General features: G+C 38.0%; 1 protein-coding gene across 9 annotated transcripts in view; it reads right to left on the bottom strand.

The window, feature by feature from the left end:
• YEATS2 (YEATS domain containing 2) overlaps window positions 1-25,719 on the bottom strand; it is a 144,330-nt gene that overhangs the window by 83,034 nt on the left and 35,577 nt on the right. For all 9 annotated transcript variants that reach the window (XR_009185499.2, XM_058295419.2, XM_058295420.1 and 6 more), the window contains one exon: window positions 19,683-19,844. Coding sequence is in view for 8 of the 9 variants with exons in the window: in XM_058295419.2 (XP_058151402.1) it covers window positions 19,683-19,844 (162 nt within the window). In the remaining variant the exon portion in view is untranslated. The remainder of the gene's footprint in view (window positions 1-19,682; window positions 19,845-25,719) is intronic.

The raw sequence follows: 25,719 nt of genomic DNA, 5'->3' as shown, positions 1-25,719 counted from the left end.
CTTTTAACAGGACCATGTACATAAATTCTAACTAAGTCTATTTCTTCCAGAATCAATGCCTTCCAGAACCAGATGAGTCACATGGGGATTTCATCCAACTCCAACCATGGTACCAGATCCATCTCCCCTCAACCTCAAAAGAATACCCGGAGGGTTTCACACAGTCAGGCAGGGACTACTCCCCTAACCAGCAGGAAGCAGCTACAGAAGAATGACCATCACCCCTCAGCTCCCCCTTAAGAATAAGGGTACAAACTCTCTGAAGGGGAAGTTGAGGCAGGTTAGCATTGGGAAAGAGGGAAAAGAGCTGGGATCCAGCAGAGAACACAGCCACAAGACCGTGCCTGGAAATCACCAAGGGAAGGCTGCTACTAAAGAACAAAGCTGGAAAGACCCCATCAAGACCCTTGCAAGGAGGTCCCATTTGTGAGGTCAAGGGGAAGCCCTGTAAAACTTCAAAGAGGTCTCCTGACTGGCCCCCCTGAGAGCTAACAGGCAGACAAACAATTAGAACAGCAAACAGCTGGGCTCCCTCCCCAACATTAGGAAAGGCCCCTTGCACGTCTCACCCTGTAACACAACCATGTAACACACAACCCATGTCTTGGGTAGCGTACTTATCTCATTTCTAATTTTCGTGTTTCTTAATAAACTCTTTACTCTCTTGCCTACCCTTTTAAAAAAAAAAAAAAGGTGATGAACATAGGGAATAGGAACAGTGCATGTATATGCTTTTTTTTTTTTTAAAAGAGGTATCAAGGATTGAACCCAGGGCCTCGTACATGGGAAGCAGGTACTCAAAGAATGAGCTACATCTGCTTCCATGTATATGCTATTGAAGTCAAGTTGGTATCAAATTTAAAAAATGATTGTTATATATTCAGGATGTTATATTTTAACCCTGTGGTAAGCATGAGGAAAATACATGAAAAATATATTGACTAAAACGAAAAGAAACTCAATAGGATTCAAAACAAAAAATCAAATAAATATGAAGTAAACATTAACCTAAGAATTGAGGGACCAAAAAAGGTATTAGACTTACAAACATTAAATAGCGAAATGGCAGAAATCTTACTGCATTACCTGTAGTTGCTTTAAAAGTAAATGGACTGGGAGCAGATGTGGCTCAAGTGGTTGAGCGTCTGCTTCCCACATGGGAGGTCAAGGGTTCAGTCCCCGGTGCCTCCTAAAAACAAAGACAAAAACAAAAAGCAAACAAACGAAAAAAACCATCTCAGGGGAGCTGATGTGGTTTCGTGGTTGCGTGCTGGCTTCCCATATATGAGGTACTGGGTTCAATCCCCAGGACAGGTACCTCAAAAAAAATTAAAAAGTAAATTCTCCATCCAAAAGGCAGACATTGGCAGAATGGATAAAAAAGCATGATTCATGACACAACTGTATGCTATCTACCAGAGACTCACTTTAAATTCAAAGACATAAGTAGGTTGAAAGTGAAAGGATAAAAAAATACATACTATGCAATTAGTAATTAAAAGAAAGCTGGGATAGTTGTACTAATATTGAAAAAAACAGACTTTAAGTCAAAAACTGTTATGAGTAACAAAGATAGTCATTACATACTGATAAACACGTCAATTCAACAAGATGTTACAATTATAAATATATACACCTAACACCAGAGTCCCAAAATAAATAAGGCAAATACTGAGATTTCAAGGGAGAGACAGACAAAGCTATATTAATAGGAGACTTTAATATATCATTTTCAATAATAGATGGAACAACTATCTAAAAGATCAATAAGGAAACAGAAGAATTGAATGATACTCTAAACAACCTAGACCTAACAGACATATAGAGGCATACCTCAAAGATACTGCAGGTTTAGTTTCAGATGACTAGATTAAAGCAAATATTACAATAAAGCAACAACTCATGAATTTTTTAGTTTCCCAGTGCATATGACAGTTATATTTATACTATACTATAATCTATTAAGTGTATAATAGTACTATGTCTTAAAAAAAAAAAAAAGTTTACCCCTTAATTAAAATGTGACAGAGTCAAAAAGGAAGCACATGCTGTTGGAAAAATGGTGCCAGAAGACTTATTCCATGCAGGGTTGCCACAAACTAAAAAGTGCAGTATCTGTGAAGTGCAATTAAACAAACAAGGTTATGTCTATATAGAAAACACATTACCCAACATCAGAACACACGCTTCTCAAATGCCCAAGGATCATTCTCCACAACTGACCATCTCTTAGATCACAAAACAAGTCTCAATAAATTAAAAGATATTGAAATCATACAGTATATCTTTTCTGACCACAATGGAATGAAAAGTAGAAATGAATAACAGAAGGAAAAATGGAAAATTTACAGGCGGAAATTAACCAACATACTCTTATTCAACCAATAAGTTAAAGAAATCACAAGTGAAATCAAGAAATACCTTGAGGGAAGTGGATTTGGTTCAACATATAGAGCATGGGCCTCCCACATGGGAGGTCCAGGGTTCAAACCCAGGGCCTCCTGACCTGTGTGGAGCTGGCCCACGCACAGTGCTGATGCGTGCAAGGAGTGCTGTGCCATGCAGGGGTGTCCCCCACATAGGGAAGCCCCATGCGCAAGGAACGCACCCTGTATGGAGAGCCACCCCGTGCAAAAAAAGTGCAGCCTGCCCAGGAGTGGCAGCTGCACACACAGAGAGCTGATGCAGCAAGATGACACAACAGAAAGAGACACAGATTCCCAGGGCTGCTGACAAGAGTACAAGGGGACACAGAAGAACACACAGTGAATGGACACAGAGAGCAGACAACTAGAGGAGGGTGAGAGAAGGGGAGAGAAATTTAAAAATCTTAAAAAAAAAAAAAAAAGAAATACCTTGAAGCAAATGAAAAAGATAACACATCAAACAAAAATTTGTGGGATGCAGGAAAGACAGTGCTCATGGGAATATTTATAGCTCTAAATGCTTGCATTAAAAATGAAGAAAGATCTCAAATCAGAGACCTTACCTTTTTCAAAAATAGAGGATCTATAAAAAGAACAAACTAAACCCAAATAAAGCAGAAAGAAGGAAATAAAAAAGATTAGAGTGTAAATAAATGAAATGAAAATTTTTAAAAAACAGTACAAACAAGACAAGTTGGTTCTTTGAAAAGATAAAAAATGGACAAACCTTTAGCTAGACTGACCAAAAAAAGAAAAAAAAGACATAAATGACTAAAATCAGAAATGGTAGGGGGACCTTACTAGTGACTCCACTGAAATGAAAAGGACTGTAAAAGGATAATATGAACTGTAGGCCAACAAATTAGATAACCTAGATGAAATGAACAAATCCTAGAAACACACAAACTACCTACAGTGATTCAAGAAGAAAGAGAAGATATAAACACACCAATAACTAGTAAAATGATTCAATCAGTAATCAAAAACCTTGCAACACAGAAAAGCCTAGGACCTGATGGCTTCACTTAAGAATTTTCTGAACATTCCAAGAACACCGATCATGCTCAAACTATTTCAAAAAACTGAAGGGTACATTTCCTAATTCATTCTATAGAGTCAATATCACCCTAATACCAAAACCAGATAAAGATACCAAAAGAAAATTATGTACCAATATCCTTCATGAATATAGATCCAAAAATTCTCAAGAAAACTACTAGCAAATCGAATTCAACAGTACATTAGAATTATATACCATGATCGAGTGGAATTTATCCCTGGTATGCAAATGTGCTTCAACATGAGAAAATCCATTCATGCACTACATCACATTAATAAACTGAAGGGAAAAAAACACATCATTATATCAATTGAGGCAGAAAAAGCATTAACAAAATCCAATACATTTTCTTGATAAAAACACAAAACTAGGAATATAAGGAAACTTCTTCAACACGATATAGGGCAAACATGGAAAGACCACAGCTAAGATCTACTTAATGGTAAAAGACGAAGTTTTCCAAGATCAGGAATAAGACAAGGATGTGCACTGTCGCCACCATGATTCAATATTATAGTGGGGAGAGGCGGGGCAAGATGGCATCTGAGTAAGCACACCATGGTCATCTCTCTTACAGAAGACTGGCTGTGGGGTGACAGAGTCCTACCAGAGCAAGCTATTTTGGGAACCTGAGGGGCGTGAGGTGTCTGGACATCCATCTGGCGAATTGGCGTTTGCTCAAGGTAGAACTGCGGGCTTCTAACACTGAACTCGGAAGCTGTGGGAATGTAAATCCCTTCCCCCTAGGACTAAAAGCTGTGGTGTTCACTGAGAACTGCCAGTTGTGGGGCGGAGTTTCCAAGCCTCCTGTTTCCCAAACACACAAACCCCAAGCCTGTGTCCCCTGAACCCCTGACGGCCCACGTTTCACAGACCCACATACCCTGAGCCCACATTCTCCAGGGCCTCTGTTTCCCGAGCCCAGCACTCCCAGAAATCTGGCATCGCCTTACCCCTATAGTCACAGACTAACTCTGGGAGTGGGAGAGTTTAGGTGGGAGGTGCAGAGGGGCCAAGGTGTGCAGGTTCAATTTTCTGGTCCCCCCCTTTCGTTGAGTTTGGAGGAGCATATTAGCCGACTTGGGGAGAGCCTAGGAAGAGAGAAGAGGCGAATATGCTGAGCCCAATTGACCTAAATGCCCTGGGATAGGAAACTTGTTATGGGAGAAGGTGGCGTCAGAAAATTAACCAGCCCCCTTGTAGCACACCTAAGGGAGAGGGATAGTAGGACATGCTTTAAAAGCTTCCAATACATAATTAGGGTTACTGGCAAGGGGTGGGTACTCTCTCAAGAAATTAAGTCATTATTTTCTCAGGTGAGTTGGTTCACCAGCCACCCATTTAAATTTCCTACAGGAGCCCTCACGCAGCATTCCTGCTGCCTTGGAAGAGAGGGAAGTGAGGAAGGAAGAAAGGGGGGGAAGGTCAGACTCTTAAGCAGTTTATTCAATTGCAAAGAGGATTCTTTGCCTGAGGCCTTGTCTGGTCCGGTTGGTTAGTTTTCTTGTTTTTGCTTCTGCTTTATCCCCCCCACCCCCTTTTTTTCTTTTTCTTTTTTCTCCTTTCTCTTTTTCTTGCTCTGCTTTTTTCCTCTCTCTCTTTTTTTTTCCTTTTTCTTTTTTATATTAGTGCTATAGGCAACATTTCTTATTTGCTGTGCTTCCTCATCCTCAATTTTCTCTTTTCTGTGTGTACTGATTTTGGCTACCAACACTATCCCCTTTCCTTTACATCATTCTCTCCTAGATCACTTATTGTTTCTCTTACATTCCACCTCTCTCTGTTTAGCCTCCAATATTTAAGACTTTTTATCTCTAATACCTCTAATCTGTTTTCTATCATTTATTCACTCTTTATATTATTGTCCTCTCTTGTCTTTTTCCCTCTCTCCTGACCACACTGTTCTTCTAATTCATAGTATATTCCTCCCCATAATCAGTTTAATATCTCATTATAGGTACGCTACTTTTTACAGTTATAACTATACACAGCTTCCATGAGTTCTATATCCATTCTCCTAGATCTCAGATGGTTCTTCTGCTAACATTCACTATCAATACTATTATTATATTTTTCTTTTCTTACCCCTTTTGCTTTCTCTGGACCTAATATTTTCCTTCGAGGGAACTTAGCCAACAACAAGGAAAGAGAATAAGAAGAAAAAAGTGACAAAGAGAAGACTTAACACGCACACAAAAACAACTAATTAAACCCCAAGACTAGACAAAGAGGATAATCAACAGAATAAACCCAACAAGATAAAATGATGACCAGAAAGCAACAAAAAACTACACACCATACCAATAATCAGGAAAACATGGCCCAATACAATGAACAAACTAAAAACCAGGAAGATAAGTGGAACACTGAACAAGTAATTAAAGCTCTCAAAACATGTATCAAGGACCAATTCAATGAAGTGAAGGAAGAGATTAAGCATATTAAGAAAACACTTGGAAACCATACAGAAGAAACTGTGATCATGCACAAAAAGATCATGGAGATGATGGGAATCAATAGCACAATCCAAGAATTAAAAAATACACTATCAGCAAATAACAGCAGATTTGAAGAGACAGAGGAAAGATTTATTATGTGGAAGACAGTACATCTGAAATCAAACAGATAGTAGAATTAATCAATAAAAAGATAGGAAAAATCCAGCAGGGACTTAGGGACCGGAATGAAAATGCAAAACGCACAAACATATGCATTATAGGGATCCCTGAAGGAGAAGAGAAGGGAAAGGGGACAGAAGGAGTGTTGGAGGAAATAATAGCTGAAAACTTCCCAAACCTACTAAGGCAGATGCATGTACATGTCCAGGAAGCACAACACACCCCGAATAGCATAAATCCCAACAAGTCTATCCCAAGACATATACTTGTCAAATTATCCAATGCATGAGACAAAGAGAAAATACTAAAAGCAGCAAGAGAAAAGAGAACCATGACATACAAGGGAGGCTCTATAAGATTAAGTGCTGATCTCTCATGTGAAACCATGGAGGCAACAAGGTAGTAGTATGACATAGTCAAGATACTAAAAGAAAAGAATTTCCAACCAAGAATACTCTATCCAGCAAACCTAGAATTCAAAAATGATGGAGAGTTCAAAATATTCACAGATAAACAGAAACTAAGAGAGTATGCCAACAAGAAACCTCCCCTTCCAATAAATACTAAAGAGAGTTCTGCAGGAGGAAAGAAAAAAACAGGAGACAGAGTTGGAGGAGAGTATAAATACAACTAAAACTATAAAAATAGGAAAAAAAAAAACAAAAACAACCAAACAATATAAGACAAACACAAATCCAAAGAAAATATGGCTAATAAGTTGAAAGTAATAACACTAAATGTCAATGGATTAAACTCACCTGTTTTTTTTTTTTTAAAGATTTATTTATTTATTTAATTTCCCCCCCTCCCCCGGTTGTCTGTTCTTGGTGTCTGTTTGCTGCGTCTTGTTTCTTTGTCCGCTTCTGTTGTCGTCAGCGGCACGGGAAGTGTGGGCGGCACCATTCCTGGGCAGGCTGCTCTTTCTTTTCACGCTGGGCGGCTTTCCTCACGGGCGCACTCCTTGCGCGTGGGGCTCCCCCACGCGGGGGACACCCTTGCGTGGCACGGCACTCCTTGCGCGCATCAGCACTGCACATGGCCAGCTCCACACGGGTCAAGGAGGCCCGGGGTTTGAACCGCGGACCTCCCATATGGTAGACGGACGCCCTAACCACTGGGCCAAAGTCCGTTTCCCTAAACTCACCTGTTAAGAGACACAGATTGGAAGACTGGATAAGGAAATATGACCCATCTATATGTTGTCTACAAGAAACTCATCATAGACCCAGGGATTCCAGGAGATTGAAAGTGAATGGCTGGAAAACAATCTTATAGGGAAACAATAACCAAAAAAGGGCAGGAGTAGCTATACTAATATCAGACAAAATAGACTTTAAATGCAAAACTGTTGTGAGAGACAAAGATGGACACTATCAGTGAAAGGGACAATCTTTCAAGAAGAAAGAACAAACAAACATTTCTGCCCTTAACAAGGGTGCCTCCAAATACATGAGGCAAACACTGGAGAAACTAAGTGAATGAATAGATACCTCTATAATTATACTATCACCATTTGACAGAATATCTCAAAAGAGAATCAAAAAAGAAACAAAGGGAAGTGGACTTGGCCCAATGGATAGGGCATCCACCTATCACATGGGAGGTCCACAGTTCAAACCCGGGGCCTCCGTGACCTGTGTGGAGCTGGCCCATGCTCAGTGCTGATGCGCGCAGGGAGTCCCGTGCCACGCAGGGGTGTCCCCCGAGTAGGTGAGCCCCATGCGCAAGGAGTATGCACCATAAGGAGAGCCGCCCGGCGCGAAAGAAAGTGCAGTCTGCCCAAGAATGGCGCCACACACACGGAGAGCTGACACAACAAGATGACGCAACAAAAAGAAACACAGATTCCTGGTGCCGCTGATAAAGATGAATGCAGTGACAGAAGAACACACAGCAAAATGGACACAGAAAGCAGACAACTGGGGGGGGGACACAGAAATAATAAAAAATAAATCTTTAAAAAAAAAGAAACAAAGACTTTGAACAATGTATTAGAGGATCTGGACCTAACAGACATATACAGAACATTACACCCAAATACAGCAGGATATACATTTTTCTCAAGAGCACATGGATCATTCTCCAAGATAGACCACGATAGGCCACAAAGAAAGTCTCAATGAATTCAGAAAGATTGAAATCATAGAAAATAATTTCTCTGACCACAGTGGAACGAAGCTGGAAATCTCCAAGGGCCAGAGGCCCAGATTTGGCACCAACATATGGAAGTTAAACAACACACTCTTAGAAAAACAGTGGGTCAAGGAGAAAATCTCAACAGAAATCAGTAACTACCATGAAACTAATGAAAATGATACCACAACATATCAAAACTTACGGGATGCAGCAAAAAATTCATAGCCATAAATGCATACAAAAAAGAAGAGTGAAAATTGAAGAACTAACTGCACAATTGGAGGAATTAGTAAAAAAAACAACCAACTAACCCCAAAAAAGAAGAAAGAAATAACAAATATCAGAGCAGAACTAAATGAAATAGAAAATAGGAAAGCACTCAAAAAAAGAAACAAAGAGCTCGTTCTTTGAGAAGATCAATAAAATTGACAAACCCTTAGCTAAACTAACAAAGAAAAAAAGAAGATACAAATACACAAAATAAGAAATGAGAAGGGTGATTTCACCTCTGACCCCACTGAAATAAAGATATCATAAGAGGATACTTGGAAAAACTGTATTCTAACAAGAAAGACAATTTAGAGGAAATGGACAAATTCCTAGAAACACATAAGCAGCCTACACATTGACAAAAGAAGAAATCGATGATCTCAACAAACCAAGCACAAGTACAGAGAATCAGTCATTAAAAACCTCCCAACTAAGAAGTGCCCTGGGCCAGATGGCTTCACAGGTGAATTCTACCAAACATTCCCGAAAGAAGTAACACCAATTTTGATTAAACTCTTCCAAAAAACTGAAATAGAAGGAACATTGCCTAATTTATTTTATGATGCCAACATTACCCTATTACCAAAGCCAAAGATACAACAAGAAAGGAAAATTACAGACCAATCTCTCTAATGAACCTAGATGCGAAAATCCTCAACAAAATACTTGCTAATCGTATTCAACAACACATTAAACAAATTATACACTGCAACCAAGTGGGCTTCATTCCTGGTATGCAAGGATAGTTCAACATAAGAAAAATGAATTAATGTTATACACCACATAAACAGATTGAAGGGGAAAAAACCACATGATCTTATCTATAGATGCAGAAAAAGCATTTGACAAAATACAGCACCCTTTCTTGATAATACTGCAAAAGACAGGAAAAGAAGGAAACTTTCTGAACAAAATAAAGGGTATATATGAAAAACCCACAGCTAACATCATTTACAATGGTGAAATCCTAAAATCTTTCCCTTTAAGATCAGGAACAAGACAAGGATGCCCACTATCACCCCTTCCATTTAACATTGTGTTAGAAGTACTAGCTCGAGCACTGAGGCAAGATTCAGATATAAAAGGAATCCAAATAGGAAAGGAAGAAGTCAGAATTTCACTATTTGCATTATACATAGAAAGCCCTAAGAAGTCTACAACAAAGCTTCTAGAACTCATGAGTTCAGTAAAGTTGCATAGTATAAGAACAGCAAAAATGCAACAAAAATCAGTAGCATTTCTTTACACCGATGAGCAGCAATCTGAGGAGGAAATCAAGAAACAAATACCATTTACAATACTAAATTAAAAAATCAAATACCAAGGAATAAATTTAACAAAAGATGTAAAAGACATATGCAGAAAACTACACAAAACTGTTCAAGGAAATCAAAGAAGACCTAAACAAATGGAAGAATATTCCCTGTTCATGGATAGGAAGACTAAATATTATTAAGATGTCTATCCTACCAAAACTGATCTACAGATTCAATACGATCTCAATAAAGATCAACACAGCATTTTTTTTTTTTTAAAGATTATTTATGTCCCTTCCCGCCCCCCACCCCAGTTGTCTGTTCCCTGTGTCTATTTGCTGCCACTTCTTCTTTGTCTGCTTCTGTTATTGTCAGCAGCACGGAAATCTTTCTTTTTTGTTGCGTCATCTTGTTGTGTCAGCTCTCCGTGTGGGCAGCACCATTCTTAGACAGGCTGCACTTCTTTCACGCTGGGTGGCTCTCCTTATGGGGCACACTCCTTGAGTGTGGGGCTCCCCCATAAGGGGGGACACCCCTGTGTGGCACGGCACTCCTTGTGCACATCAGCACTGCACATGGGCCAGCTCCACACAGGTAAAGGAGGGCCGGGGTTGAACCGCGGACCTCCCGTGTGGTAGATGGACGCCCTAACCACTGGGCCAAGTCCGCTTTTCCACAGCATTTTTTAAAGAACTAGAAAAATTAACTATGAAATTTATTTGAAAGGAAAGAGGCCCCAAATAGCCAAAGATATATTGAAAAAGAAAAATGAAACTGGAGGAATCACACTCCTGACTTGAAAACATATTACAAAGCTACAGGAGTGAAAACGGCATGGTATTGGCACAAGGATAGACACACTGACCAATGGAACCAAATTGAGAGTTCTGATATAGATCCTCATATATAGTCATCTGATATTTGACAAGGCCACCAAGCCTACTCAACTAGGAGAATGGCCTCTTCAACAAACGGTGTCTAGAGAACTAGACATCAATATGCAAAAGAAGGAAAGAGGATTACCATCTCACGCTTTATACAAAAATCAACTAAAGATGGATCAAAGACCTAAATATAAGAGCCAAGACCATAAAGACCTTGGAAAACAATGTAGGGAAGTATCTACAAGACCTTGTAATAGGAAATGGCTTCATGAACTTGTCACCCAAAGCACGAGCAGCAAAAGAACAAATAGATAAATGGGACTTCCTCAAAATTAAAGCCTTTTATACCTCAAAGGAGTTTATGATGAAAGTGAAAAGAGAGCCTACCCAACTGAAGAAAATATTTGGTAACCATATATCCGATAGAAGACTTATATCCTGCATATATAACAAACTCCTATATCTTGAAAATAAAAAAACCCATTTAAAAAATGGGGAAAAGATTTGAAGATACTTCTCCAAAGAAGAAATACAAATGGCTAAAAAAGCACATGAAAAAATGCTCAAAATCACGAGCTATTAGGGAAATGCAAATCAAAACTACAACAAGATACCATCTTACTCCAATAAGACTGGCAGCTATCAAAAAAAAACCCAGAAGAGTGCAAGTGCAGGAGAGGATGTGGAAGACTGGGAACACTCATCCACTGCTGGTGGGAATGAAGAAGGATCCAGCCATTCTGGAGGACTGTTCGGTGGTTTCTCAAAAAGTTAGCTATAGATTTGCCATATGACCCAGCAACTCCACTTCTGGATATATACACAGAAGATCTGGAAATAAGGACACAAACCGATATATGTACACCAATGTTCATAGCAGCATTATACACTGTTGCCAAAAGTTGGAATCAACCCAAATGCCCATCAATGGATGGACAAATAAAATGTGGTACATACGTACAATGGAATACTACTCTCCTATAAGAAGGAATACAGTACAAACAAATGTGATAACATGGATGAATCTTGAGGACCGTATGTTGAGTGAAGCAAGCAAGGCATTGAAATACTATACACGTTGCGCCATCTTGTGTGTGAAACAAATACTATATGACCTCTCTGATATGAAACAAGGAAACCGAGCTGTCTCAGAGAGCTAAAGACTGAAAGACAGGCTTAAAGGAATCTGGGGGGGTTAAGGAAGGTTGCGAGCTGACTCCTACATGGGTGAAGCCTATGACAGCTGGATGTTAAGTATTTGTACAGGGAAGGGATAAGACGGGGGCATAGGGATACCTTTGGGTGTGGCTTTGTGAGCTCGAGGGGGGCTAGAGCTGAAAGGATGGGTCAGATGACCCAAGGAATTGTAGGGAGGGCTGGGGGGAAGTGTTGAATACGGGAGAATGTCAGGTATATGTCTGAAAATATATTGTTGAGAAAATTCTTTAGAAAATACAATGAGGAAGGATCACATGTTTAAGGTGCTTAAGGCGGGGAGGGCATCTGGTACAGGGGCAAGTTTCTAGGGAGTATGTGAGTGCTCATTTTGTCATAGTGTGTTATATCATTGGGTGGAGACCCATACAATGAGTGTGAAGGTGTACCCACATCCTGGGGAGACTTGATGTTCCCAAAGAGAGGGAATTGTGTCTCCAGAGGATAGCTGGCTCCTAATTAGTTAGGGCAGTCTAGTATGTCAAGCCCTCAGCATTGTTGCAGTATCAGTAAATCTGATTCCTCAAGTAGTGAAGATTGAGTGTCATGGTGTGCCCTGAGGGGAGGGAGAGAGAGGTATAGCGTGGATGGAAGCAGGGAACTGGGGGGCAATGGAAGTGCTCCACAAGATCATGAAATGATGGACATGTCAACTTACATTTAAAGTGTATAAAAGTCTGTAAACGAAAATGTAAACTATAATGTAGAACATAAGGAAACTAAAAATTTAGAAATTTGTACAGTCTAAAATATAAACAATAATGTAAACCAAAATGGAACCATGTTTGATAGCTATGTTTCAAATTTTGTACATCAGCTGAAGCAAATATAACACGAACATGTAAAGAGATCATTGCTGGGGAAAGGGGAAAAGGGTTTGATGTTGGGTATTTGGGAGTCCCCTATATTGTGTATGTGAATTACCGTGACCCAAAACTTTTTTGAGGACAAAATTAAAAATTAGAGGAAAAAAAAGGAAGCACTAGAAAAAAGTTTTATAAAATTTTTCTTTTTCTTTTTTTTAGAGTAAAAGCTTTATTTATTTTATTTCTTTCTCTCCCCTCCCACCCCCCCATCCCACTTGACTGTTCTCTGTGTCCATTTTGCTGCATGTTCTTTTTGCCCGTTTCTGTTGTTGTCAGCGGCATGGGAATCTGTGTTTCTTTTTGTTGCGTCATCTTAACGCGTAAGCTTTCCGTGTGTGTGGCACCATTCTTGGGCAAGCTGCACTTTCTTTTGCGCTGGGCAGCTCTCCTTAAAGGGCACACTCCTTGCACATGGGGCTCCCCTACACAGGGGGAACCCCTGCATGGCACGGCACTCCCTGCGCTCATCAGCACTGTACGTGGGCTGGTTCCACATGGGTCAAGGAGGCCGGGGGTTTGAACCGCAGCTCTCCCATGCGGTAGACGGATGCCCTATCCAGTGGGCCAAGTCCACTTCCCTATAATATTTTTCATTTTATTAATACACCGATTTATTTTTACTTTATTTTCGTATTTCTAAATTACATGTATTCTATTTCTAAACTTTAAACCCATCCCTGTATTTCAATTTCCTATTAAGTGAATTTGGCAATATATTAGGATCCAGTGTTGAAGTTTTGGAGAGAGGTTAAACCATGGCAGGGGAGGAACTCTGGTGTGGGGTGCTATTTATGGGGGGCACATGGGTGGGGAGGGGGAGCTCTCCAGGGCATGTATATAGAGAACATAAATAAGTTAAGATATATGTGGGGTATTTTCGTAGTAGTTACAGTTACAAACGTCAACTGAGGGAATGCTGAGTTCCCACCCAGGGGAACTCTATCACATTCCCCAATAGAACAACAACAATAATCCCCCAAGTGCAACAGTAAAGATCAACAAGGAAGTATGGTCCAATAAGGATCCCTTGATACTGATGACTATGCTTACGAGCCTGTGTGCCTGATATGAACTAGGTCTAGAGCTGTAGGGTGCCTAAGAGTTACCTCTTGAGAGCCTCCATGTTGCTCAAATGTGGCCACTCTCTAAGCCAAACTCAGTATGTAAATGCATTTCCTTCCCCCCAACATGGGACATGACTCCTGAGGATGAGCCTCCCTAGCACTGAGGGATTACTACCAATCACTAACTGGAGAAGCAACTAGAAAGAGACCTCAAATATAAGGGTTAACTCAGACCAGCAGAATATCTCAGCCTACATGTTTGATTAAGTGTTAAAAACTACTCTTTGACCTTGAATAAAAGGGGGAAATGGCAAAGACAAATGAGCTGATATGGCTAAGAGTCTTCCAAAAAGAGTCGGGAGGTCATCAGAGGGGTTGCACTTACGCACACCTCAGCAGGACCCCAGAAAAAGACAAAGTAGATACAACACTAGGTACTGGTTCTCCTGAAGGCTACGGAGATCCCACAGGGTATATAGTCATGGCAGATGGATTTGGGGCTTTGTGCCATATCAGAGGACCCTACTTTGGAATTTGTGCTCCTGAGTGTGATGGAGTTGGACTCAGATGTGACTTTTCTACACATGCCTCTTCCGTCACTTTTACTGAACCTGTGGTTGGCGCTAGGAATGGTCCATACTCAGGAGACTTGAATCTCTGGACTGCCCATGTGCCAGGTGGGCCCTGAGCCTCAGCAGAGTGGTGACTCCTACTCTCTGGTTTGTTGGTCTTACCCAGGTCAGATAACAGGGAGGTGAAGATGGTCAACCATCACACCAGGGAATCAAGACTGCCTACAACTGGAATCTAAGCCCCCTCCTGATCTAGAGGTGGAGGGGACATCACCATCCCAGGGTCCACAGAATGGAGGAATAAAATATGGACTAGAGTGGACTTACTGATATTCTACTATAAAACCACTGTGACGAGTAAAAGAAGAAATTTTAGCATTGAGGTGGAGAAAGTGGCCACAGTAGTTGCTGAGGGGAGGGAGAGGGTAGAAGAGATGTGATGTGGGGGAATTTGTGGGATTTTGAGTTGTCCTTAATGATATTACAAGGTCAGATGCTGGACCTTATTATATATCCTGCAATAACTCACTGAATGTACTGGCGGAGAGTGCAAACTACAGGGTAAACTCTTATCTGTGTAGTACAGCAATGCCCCAAAATGTATTCACCGAGTGCAATGAGTGTGCTGCAATGATGAGGAAGGTTGCTGGTGTGGGAGGAGTGCGGTGGTGGGATGGGGGATATAGAGAAACCTCTTCTATTTCTTAGTGTAACATTTTTTTGTGTGATGTATATATCTTCAAAAAAATACAATTTACAAAAATGATGTGGTGGCAGGTGGGGAGTGGGTTATATGGGAACCTCTAATGTTTCTTGTTTATGTTTTTTAATGTAACATTTCTTGTGATCTATTAACTTTAATTTAAAAAATTAGGGAAACGGACTTTGGCCCAGTGGTTAGGGCGTCCGTCTACCACATGGGAGGTCCGCGGTTCAAACCCTGGGCCTCCTTGACCCATGTGGAGCTGGCCCACGCGCAGTGCTGATGCGCGCAAGGAGTGCTGCCCCACGCAGGGGTGTCCCCCACGAAGGGGAGCCCCACGCGCAAGGAGTGCACCCATAAGGAGAGCCGCCCAGCGCGAAGGAGGGAGCAGCCTGCCCAGGAATGGCGCCACCCACACTTCCCGTGCCGCTGACGACAACAGAAGCGGACAAAGAAACAAGAAACAAGACGCAGCAAAAAGACACAGAAAACAGACAACCGGGGGAGGGGAGGGGAATTAAATAAATAAAAATAAATCTTAAAAAAAATAAAAATTAAAATTAAAAATTAAAAAACATATTATAGTGGGAAGTGCTGGCTAGAGCAATTTGGCAAGAAAAGGAAATTAAGGGTATCCAAATTGGAAAGGAAGAAGTAAAGCCTTTACTATTTGCAGATGACATGATCCTATATTCAGAACATCCTGAACAAAAAGGCTCCCAAGAACAAATAAATAAATTCAGTGAAGTGGCAAGATACAAGATCAAATCCAAAAATCAGTAGTCACTTCCGGGAAGATGGCAGACTAGAAAGACAAGGGACAACCTACTCTCCAGAAAAAAATAGCTAGAGGACAGCAGAAATCGCCTTGAAAAAAATCTTCTAGGGTTCAGGACACCAAGGAAAGGCTGAACACCATCCAGAAGAGAGAAGAACAATGGAACCAAGAATTGTGACGCAAAACTTGAGTTAAAAACGGGCAGCTGCTACTGCCAGCAACCTCCCCCAACACTATAAACACTGGAATTCTCAGGCCTTAGGCCAGGGGCTACAGATGAAGGGGGCCCCAGGGATCCTCCTCCTCAGGAAAGAGGAGAAAGAGGCAAAGCCTACCGCTGAGTCATCTTTGGAGAGGTTTAAAGTTTTCCCTCTAAGATCAGGTACAAGACAAGGATGCTCATTGTCACCATTGTTATTCTATACTATACTAGAAGGTCTAGCTAGGGCAATTAAGGAAGAAAAAGAAATAAAAGACATCGAAATTGGAAAAGAGGAAGTAAACTCTCACTATTCACAGGTGACATGATCCTATATTTAGAAAATTCTGAAATATCTACATCAAAGCCAACCGAGCTAATAAACTGATTTCAACAAAGTGGCAGGATACAAGATCAAAATGCAAAAACCAATTGTGTTTTTATATACTAGCAAGCGGAGGAAATCAAGAAAAAAATTCCATTTATAATAGCAACAAAAAGACTCAAATATGTAGGAATTAACTTAATCAGAAATAAAGGGTCTGTATTCAGAAAACTACAAAACATTGCTAAAAGAAATTAAAGACGACCTAAACAAGAGGAAGGATATTCCATGTTTGTGAACTGGAAGACTAATCACAATAAAGACGCCAATTCTACCCAAATGGATTTATAAATTTAATGTAATCCCAATAAAAATTCCAATAGCCTACTTTACAGAAATAGAACAATTACCAAAATTTATTTGGTCCCAAATAGCCAAAACATCCTATAAAGAAGAGCGTAGTCAGAGGACTCATGCTTTCTGACTTTAAATGTACTACAAAGCTACAGTGGTCAAAATAGCACGGTATTGGCGAAAAGATATACACATTGATCAATGCAATCAAATTGAGAGTTCAGAAATAGACCCACACCTCTATGGTCAATTGATTTTTAATAAGCCTACCAAGTCCACTTTTCTGGAACACAACAGCCTCTTCAAAAATGGTGCTGGGAGAACTGGATATCCACATCCAAAAGAATTAAAGAGGACACTTATCTCACTCCCTATACAAGAATCAACTGAAATGCATCAAAGACCTAAACATAAAAGCCAGGACCATAAAACTCCTAGAAGATAATGTACAAAAAATCTATAAAATCCAGTAGGTGGGGGGTCTCAAACTTTACACCCAGAGCATGAGCAATGAAAGAAAAAAAGGTAAATGGGACCTCCACAAAATTAAACACTCTTGCACCCCAAAGGACTTTGTGAAGGAAGGTAAAAAGGCAGCCTACTCAATGAGAGAAAATATTTGGAAATCACACATCCAACAAGGGTCTAATATCCACGACATAGAGAGATCCTACAATTCAACAATAAAAAGACAAACGACCTGATTACAAAATAGGCAAAAGACCTGAATAGACGTTTTTCTAAAGAAGAATGCAAATGGTAAAAAAACACATGAAAAAATATTCAACATCACTAATGATTATGGAAATGCAAATCAAAGCTACAATGAGATATTATTTCACACCTATTAGAATGGCCACTATTAGCAAAACAGAAAACAAGTATCTTTTTGTGTCTGGCTTGCTTCATTCAACACAATGTCCTCCAGATTTCACCCATGTTTTCATATGCTTCAAGACTTTATTTCTTCTTACAGCTGATTAATGTTCCACCATGTGTATATACCTTAATTTATCCTTTCGTCAGTTGATGGACACCTGCGTTGTTTCCATCTTCTGGCAACTGTGAACAATACTACTGTGAACATCATTGTTCATATGTCTGTTCATGTTCCTGCTCTCAGATCTTCTGGGTATATACTCAGTAGTGGTACTGCCGGGTCACAAGATAGATCTATATTTAACGTCCTTAGGGACCACTAAAGAGACTTCTAAAGCAGCTGTATCATTCCACATGCCCACCAACAGTGAATAAGGGTTCCTATCTCTTCACATCCTCTCTAACACTTGTGGTTAGAGAATGGAAGGCTGAGGTTTAATGTGTGCAGAACTGGTAAAAGTTGTTTTTAAATGTTTGGAAATGAACAGAAATGGTGAAAGCACATTACAAATCAGTAGCATATGACAACATGGAAGAACCCTGAGAACATTATGCTAAGTGAATTAAGCCAGACACAAAAGGACAAGTATTTTATGGTCTCACTAATATGAACTAACTACAAAGAACAAATAAATGGAATTAAAATCTAGAGTATAGGTTACTAGGAGATAGGATGAGGACTGAGAAGGCGTATTGATGCTAAATGTATGAAGAATTAATTAGCTTGATGGTAAAGTGTGGAAATCGAGCTGATGGTAACATACAATGAGTATAACTAACACTACTGACTTACAAATGTGACTGTGGCTGAAAGGGATAGTCTAGGGACATAAATGTTAACTGAAAGAAAGCTAGAAGATAAAATAGGGACTGTATAACAGTGAACTCGAGGATTGTAGTTAATAGTATAAATACAAAAATGTTCTTCTATGAACTAGAACAAATGCACATCACAATTACAAGGTGGTAATAATACGGTGATACGTGGGAAAAATAAAATTAATGTAACTTATGGACTATAGTTAACAGCAATATTGTAATACTCATGCATCAATGTCAAAGAAGGCATTATATCAATGCTAAGGGTCAGTAATAGTGGGGTATGGGAGTTTTTTCTATTGGACTAAGGAAAATGTTCTAAAATTGGCAGAGGCAATGACAGCAAAAGTCTGATAAAAGTGAGAGCCACTGAGTACACTTTGGATGGAATGTACAAGGCATGGGACTATATAACACAGTGAACCAAGTAGTGGATGATGGACTGTGATTAACAGGACAAATATGTGAACATTCCCTCATGAACTATAAAAAATGAACATTAATACATGGTGTTAATAATAGGGTTTATAGAAAAAGCACACCAAATGTAAACTATGGACCACAGTTAGTAGTATTTTGATGTTCTTTCATGATCTACAACAAATGTTCCACAACAACGCAAGGTATTAGTGGATGGGTGAGGTATGGGAATTCTGCACATTACGAATGATTGTTTTTTAGGTTCACAATGTCCATAATAAAAAAAAGAAAAAAATTAAAGAAATTAAAAATTATTTTTTAAAAAAGAGTGAAGGGTATATTCTAAAGAGTTGAAGATGTAGGAAATTTTTCTATTGATAAATAGTAACTACAGTCATACAACGAATATATTACATGTAACATTATATAAAGGTGTCCAAAATATGTGCTAAATGAAACAAGCAAATCTCAAAATGCTATGTACCATTCCATCTTTGTGAACTAATAATAATAACTGATAAACAGACAACTACTAGGATGGTATATATATAAAGAAAATATCATTAGCAATTACTTCTGGGAGGGTGAGATCATGGGGAACTTTCCACAGTAAGTATTTCTGTAAGGTTAGAATTCTATTATTTAATCACTATATTCTGAGAGTTACTTGTTCAGTGAGACAATAATCTACAAGAGGGAACTAAAGGCTAAAATTATATTGTAGCCAGAAGCCAAAGCTAAGTAAATTATTAGTAACAAAAGAATTTCCAGTTAAGTCACTTTTCTTCCATTTTAGCAAATCTGTACCTCTCAGGTTAAATAACACAAATGTGCTTACCTAACTTCCACAAGGTCATTTGGCTTATAGCTGGGATGAAGGAAAAACCAAACTTTCTTGACAAAATGATTAATGCTGGGTTCTCTACGAGACCCTCGGACATATACCATCCACTTATGGGTTGACTGGTCATTTTCTTCCCTCTTATCTGGAGGTATATACCTAGAGGAGGAAAAAAAAAAAAAGAAAGAAACTGGATTCTTTTGTCAACAACTCTCACTTAAAGTGTGATTAAAGCTTCAGCAATACTTAATACATATAGCCTAACCAAAACAACTGAATCTTTACAGTTATTATCTTTTCTTTATAAAACATTTTTGTGGGGGTCTGAAGGGGTAATACTTTAAAGTTTATTGTTTTAAAACTATCAGCCTGCAATTAAAAAAAAAAGAAAAATCTAACTTGCTTCTCCTACCAAGTAGGTACGAGGTACATGAAATAAACTGCCATTTTTTTATTACTGGGTTGGAACCTCTAATGTTTGGTTTGATTCCAGACAGGTTTCAGGATGGTAGAATTTGGGGCTCTTCTGGTGCATACTCACTGCTGTCAAGAAGGCTGCAAGCCCCTCACTATGAGGTGAAGTGGACATCACCATCCCAGAATCCTCAGGGAATGAATGAATGACTAGAGTAGATTTACTGGTATTCCACTTATAGACTTATGGTGATTCTAGCAATAGAAGAAATTAGGTCATTGGCATGGAGGCAGTGGCCCCTGGAAGTTCTGAGGGCAAGGAGAAGAAAAAACAGGTGTAATATGGGGGCATTTTGGGGACTTGGGAATTGTCCTGCATCACACTGCAACGACAGATATAGGCCATTATAAATCTTGCCATAACCTACAAAATTGGGTGGGAGAAGAGTGTGAACTACAACGTAAATTTTAATCTATGCTAGTTGCAATGCTCCAAAATGTGTTCATCAATTGCAATGAATGTACCTCACTAATGAAGGATGTTGTAAATGTGGGAAAATGTGGGGAGCAGAACATGTGTTAATCCCCTATATTTTTTATGTACATTTGTCTAAATATCTTTAAAAAAAATTTTTTTTAAATAAAAAAAATAAAAAAAGAAGGCTGTAGCTGGTTTTCTCTCTTTTGAAAGCCAAGACAAGCCATTTCCTGAAGGTTTGACCATGGTAAAACTAGCATCATTAGCCCTCCCTTTTACTTGCCTATCTTTATTTCATGAGGGCCCTAGGAGACTCTCCCTTCTTACACTCTGGGAGAAATAATGATCATGACCTTCTATATGTTAATCTATGCCTGTAACTATCCTTAGAAATGCAGTAGGCCAATCCCAATCTAGTTCTTCTTTAGGAGTATTCTTGTCCAGTCTTGGCCTTTGCTCTTCCATATGTATTTAAGAACCGACCTGTCAAATTTCATCAACATTGCTGGGATTTCAGTTGGATTATCTACAGATTAATTTGAGGAAAAGTGACATCTTTTTAATATTGAGCCTTCTTATCCATGAACATGGAGTGCTGTTCCAAATTATTTAGTTTTTCCTTACTTTCAATATTGTTCCCCTTGCCCAGAGATCTGTTTGCTCATTTTTTGTTGTTGTTTTTTTTTTTGGTTTTTTTGCTTGTTGCTCTTGCTCTCAGCTCTGTCCACTCATTGTCTGTTTTTTCTTTTGGAGGCACTGGAAACTGAACCCAGGACCTCCATGTAGGAGGCAGATGCTCAAATCCTTGAGCCACATATGCTCCCCTCAATATTGTTTTTATAGACTTCCTCATGAAGAGCTAGCATTTCTTCTATTTATTAAGCAATTTATATTTTTATTGCTATAGCAAATAAATGTTCTTAATCATGCTTTGTTAAGTTTGCAGCTGTCATACAGAAACAACTGACTTCAGCATATTTATAATGTATTCAATAATCTTGCTAAGTTCTCTTATTAATTCTAATACTTTAGCAAAAATTCTCTTAGGTTTTTCTATGTAGATAATCACACCATGTGTTAATAATGGCATTTTGCTTCTTTACTAATCCTTATGCTTTTAATTGTTCTTATCTGGCTATATTAGTATCTTTGATAAGTACAATGTTGAATTGGAATAGTGACACCAGGCATGTCCTATCTTGTTCCCGATATTAAAGGGCTAAAGAGAAGGCTTTCAATATTTACCACTGAGAATGGCATTTGCTGTAAGCTTTTTGAAGATACTCTTTATCTGAGTTAAACAAATTGCCAGATTGGCAAGAGGTTTACCATCAATGGATACTGAGTTTTGTTAAATGTTACTTTTGCATCTTTTCAGTTGATCATATTTTTCTTCCTTTAATCTGTTAAGATGGCTAATTATACTTACCAATTCTCTAATGTTCATCTAAACTTGTGTTTCTTGGTGATGAAATATTACCCTTAATTCAGTTTAATAATTATTTTGTTCAGAATTTTGCATTTATATTCATGAGTGTCAATACCCTCTATTTTCCTTTTCTTATAAACTGTCTGGTTTTATTAACAAAGTTATGATATAACAAGTCTTATCTCTTCTTCAGTGGAAGATTTTTATTACAACCAGAATTATCTATTTCGTGAATGTCATCTTGAATCATTCTTTTGAAATCACTTGTAAAACAATCTAAGCCTGGGGGTTTGATTTTGTTTCTTTGGTGGAAAAAAAAACTTTTTTAATCAACAGTTCAACTTATTTAGTAGTTCTAAGACTATTCAAGGTTTTCCATTTCTTGAGTCACTTTGATTAAGCTGTATTTTCCTAGGAATTACCCATTTGACCTAAATTTTAGAATTTATTTGCATTAAGATGCTAAGTTTCTTCTAGCTCTTTAATATTGCAGCATCTATAGTTTTGTCTTTTTTTTCATATCTAGTATTATTTATTCATGCATTCTCTTTTTTCCTTGATTGATTTTGCTACAGGTTTGTGTAAGGTATTATTATTTTGTTCAATTTCCTTTGCTTATCCTTAGTAAGATGCCCAATTTATGAATTTTTAGCTTTTCTTCTACTGGAGTCATTTAAGACTACAAATTTCCCTCTGAGTATCCCTTTATGTAAGTTTTTATTTTATTATTTAGATAAAAATATTTTAATACGCTTTTTCCACTGACTTATGAGTTGTATGGAAGTGTGTTTTGAATTTCCAGATATATAGAAGTTTTCTAATTATCCTTTTCTCATATATTTCTAACTTTACTGTATTGTGTTCAGAGAAAACAGTTCACATGATACAAAATCCCTTATATTAACTGATGTTTGCTTTATGGCTTGCTACCCAGGCCATTTTCATAAATGTCCATTTCGTGCTTACAAAAAGTGTCGTCTTAAATTTTTTATGTGTGATGTTGTATATGGGTACCTAAGTGTAAATCTTTTTAATTCTTGTCAATGTTTTGTTTGATCTATTTAATTACTGAGAAGGAGATATAAAATCTCTAGGAACAGTAGTGCATCTGCCAATTTTTCCATGTGGTTTTCTCAATTTTTATTTAGAGATGCTTATCGGGAATTATCAGGTACATACAAGATTCAAATTATTGTATCTTACTAGTGAGCAGAACCTTTTAATCACCATGTAGTAACTGTCTTTACCTCTGTCACTGCTTTTGGTTATAGTCTATTTTATCTGATATTACTATGACTACATTGGTTTTCTTTTGGTTAGTATCTACCTGCTGTATCTTTTTCCATATGTTTATCTTAAATCTATATTTAGGCACGTGTCTGATAAAGAACAGAGAGCAGAAATGTATATAATTTTATTCCAATTCAACAATCTCTACCTTATAACTGGATAGTTTATTCTGTATGATTACTGATATATTTAGATTTGTTGTGTTAAATTATTTTATACTATTTGTTATGTTTTTCCTGTTCTCTCCCCACATCTTTTGGGATCAAGTTTTTTTCCCCCTTTTCCCTTTCTATTTTCTCCCTCGTAGTTGGGAAATTTAAAGCTCTATGTCCACACTTTTAGTGGTTACCTTAGATACTTTAATAAGCATTCTTAGTCTGGAATTAACCAATATTTTCAGCCTCCTCCAGAACAAAACAAGGATTTTAGAACACTGTAATACCAATCATTCCCAAGCTACTTAAAAGCCATGGTTAAGTTAAGCAGCTTTTAGTTCTAGCTAGTCTTTAAAAAAAACAAAACTCCAACAAATTAGACAAGATTGTTTGAAAAAGTCAATCACTGCTTATCCCCAATATTCTCTTAGCCTGGTAAGTCTACCTGGTTTCCACTGTTCTGAAAGAGAACTTCCTTTTCCAGGCTGACCTGTTTTATACCACAGTTACAATCCCAACTTTGTCACTTAACACAGACTATTAGTAACCCTTAACTGAATGCATGTTAGTTCTAAAATAATCTATAAAAGAGTATTTTTTATATTTTAAGCTTCTATTTAAATACTTTTACATAATCCATTAAGAATCTTTGGTTTGATTATGCTGAGATTTTCATGTACTTATTTAAGTGGTCAATTAAATGGAGCTTGGAATTTTGGTTAATAGCAAATTTTGCTCTAATTTTAAATTCCTATTTAGCCTTCCCCCAAAATAATAATTATCCTGTATTTTCAATAATTTAATCTACACTGACAGTTTCTATAAATGTATCAATTTCTTCATCAAATATTTACTAAACACCAGGTACTGTGAGGTAAAAAAAAACAAAACAAAAAAACAAAACAGGTATAGCTTGTATCCTAAGATATATATTATATTATATATAAGAAATGACTATATAATATGATAAAAGCGTTAATAAGAGAACACTGAAGAAATACCTAATGAAGGAGGGAAAGGGCAAGTAAGATTTGTTTCCTAAGTAGTTAAAACTGCTATAGTTTAAAATCTTGGCCATTATGATCAATTTTTCTCTAGCAACCTAATTCCTTCCATATATGTATACCTGGGACCCTATATATATAATATTCTTATGCTATTAGGTGACTTATATTGTCTTTATCCAGCCCTTAGACTCCTGGCAAAAAATGAAGACGATTCCATGAGATACCATGAGAGCATACTGTTAAAGATATAGCCATTTGGCCTTCATGACCTGCTCCACAACTTTTCACTGCAAATTCAAAACATTTCAGTTTGGGCAACCAAAAAATATTTTTAGGAATTAGCTAAGGTCCCCAAGGATAGGAGAGACAAAGGCCAGAAGAAGTAAAAAGTTCTTAAACTTTACACACACTGATATGCTTGATAAAATACATTTGCTTAAAAGGTCATGTTTCAGAAATTTTTCCCAAACTCTATTTTATTCTAAATCAAAGATTGACAGACACACTGAGCCATAAGCACACCAAATTTATCTACCTTGTTCACATGTCCCAATGACTTGTTAGATTCATGCCCCTTTGGCTTGCTTTATAGAGCCACTTAAAAAAAAAAAAAAAAGCCCTAAAATGAGGTTTTGAGGGAGTCCAAACAAACCCAGCACACTTAAAACCTTCTACTTCCAACAAAGAGCAGTAAACTGGCTCCAAGGCAGAGGAAAATGATTTCAGCTCTGGTAATGCCAATTAACAAAAGAAAAGAAAAAAACAAAACAAAAACAGAAGGCATAAGATTGTAAACTTGGAGGAAAAAAAATGAAGTTTTGAAAATTAATATTTAAGAGCAGTACCTGAGAATTTACCACTCCTAATGGCTTCAAACATCTAATAATCCAAATTTTTTACAAATTACAAATGAAACTGTAAGAAAGAATATTATAAAGTTCTGTTTCTTAAGCAAAGTATGTTTATAGCCTCTTCTGCAGTGACATTTTAAGAGTACACATCTTCCCCATATGTATTATCTGTGTAGCAAGACAAGCAAGACAGATAGCATTGTACAGAGAGGCCACATAGAGGAAATAATACCCAAATGAAATACAGAAGACCTACATCCAAATACTGACTTTGCCTACTAATGAGAGAGGCTAACCTACCACAGTCCTTGGATTATGGTTCATTTCTAAAATAACTAATAAGAGCTTGGGAAATTGAAATAACTAAGCCCTAAGGCATCTTGAGTACCGTAATACTTTGCTAATAAGAG

The sequence above is a fragment of the Dasypus novemcinctus genome, chromosome 4, assembly GCF_030445035.2.
Source record: "Dasypus novemcinctus isolate mDasNov1 chromosome 4, mDasNov1.1.hap2, whole genome shotgun sequence".
Taxonomy (NCBI): domain Eukaryota; kingdom Metazoa; phylum Chordata; class Mammalia; order Cingulata; family Dasypodidae; genus Dasypus; species Dasypus novemcinctus.
This window is presented reverse-complemented; position numbering and strand designations above follow the sequence as displayed.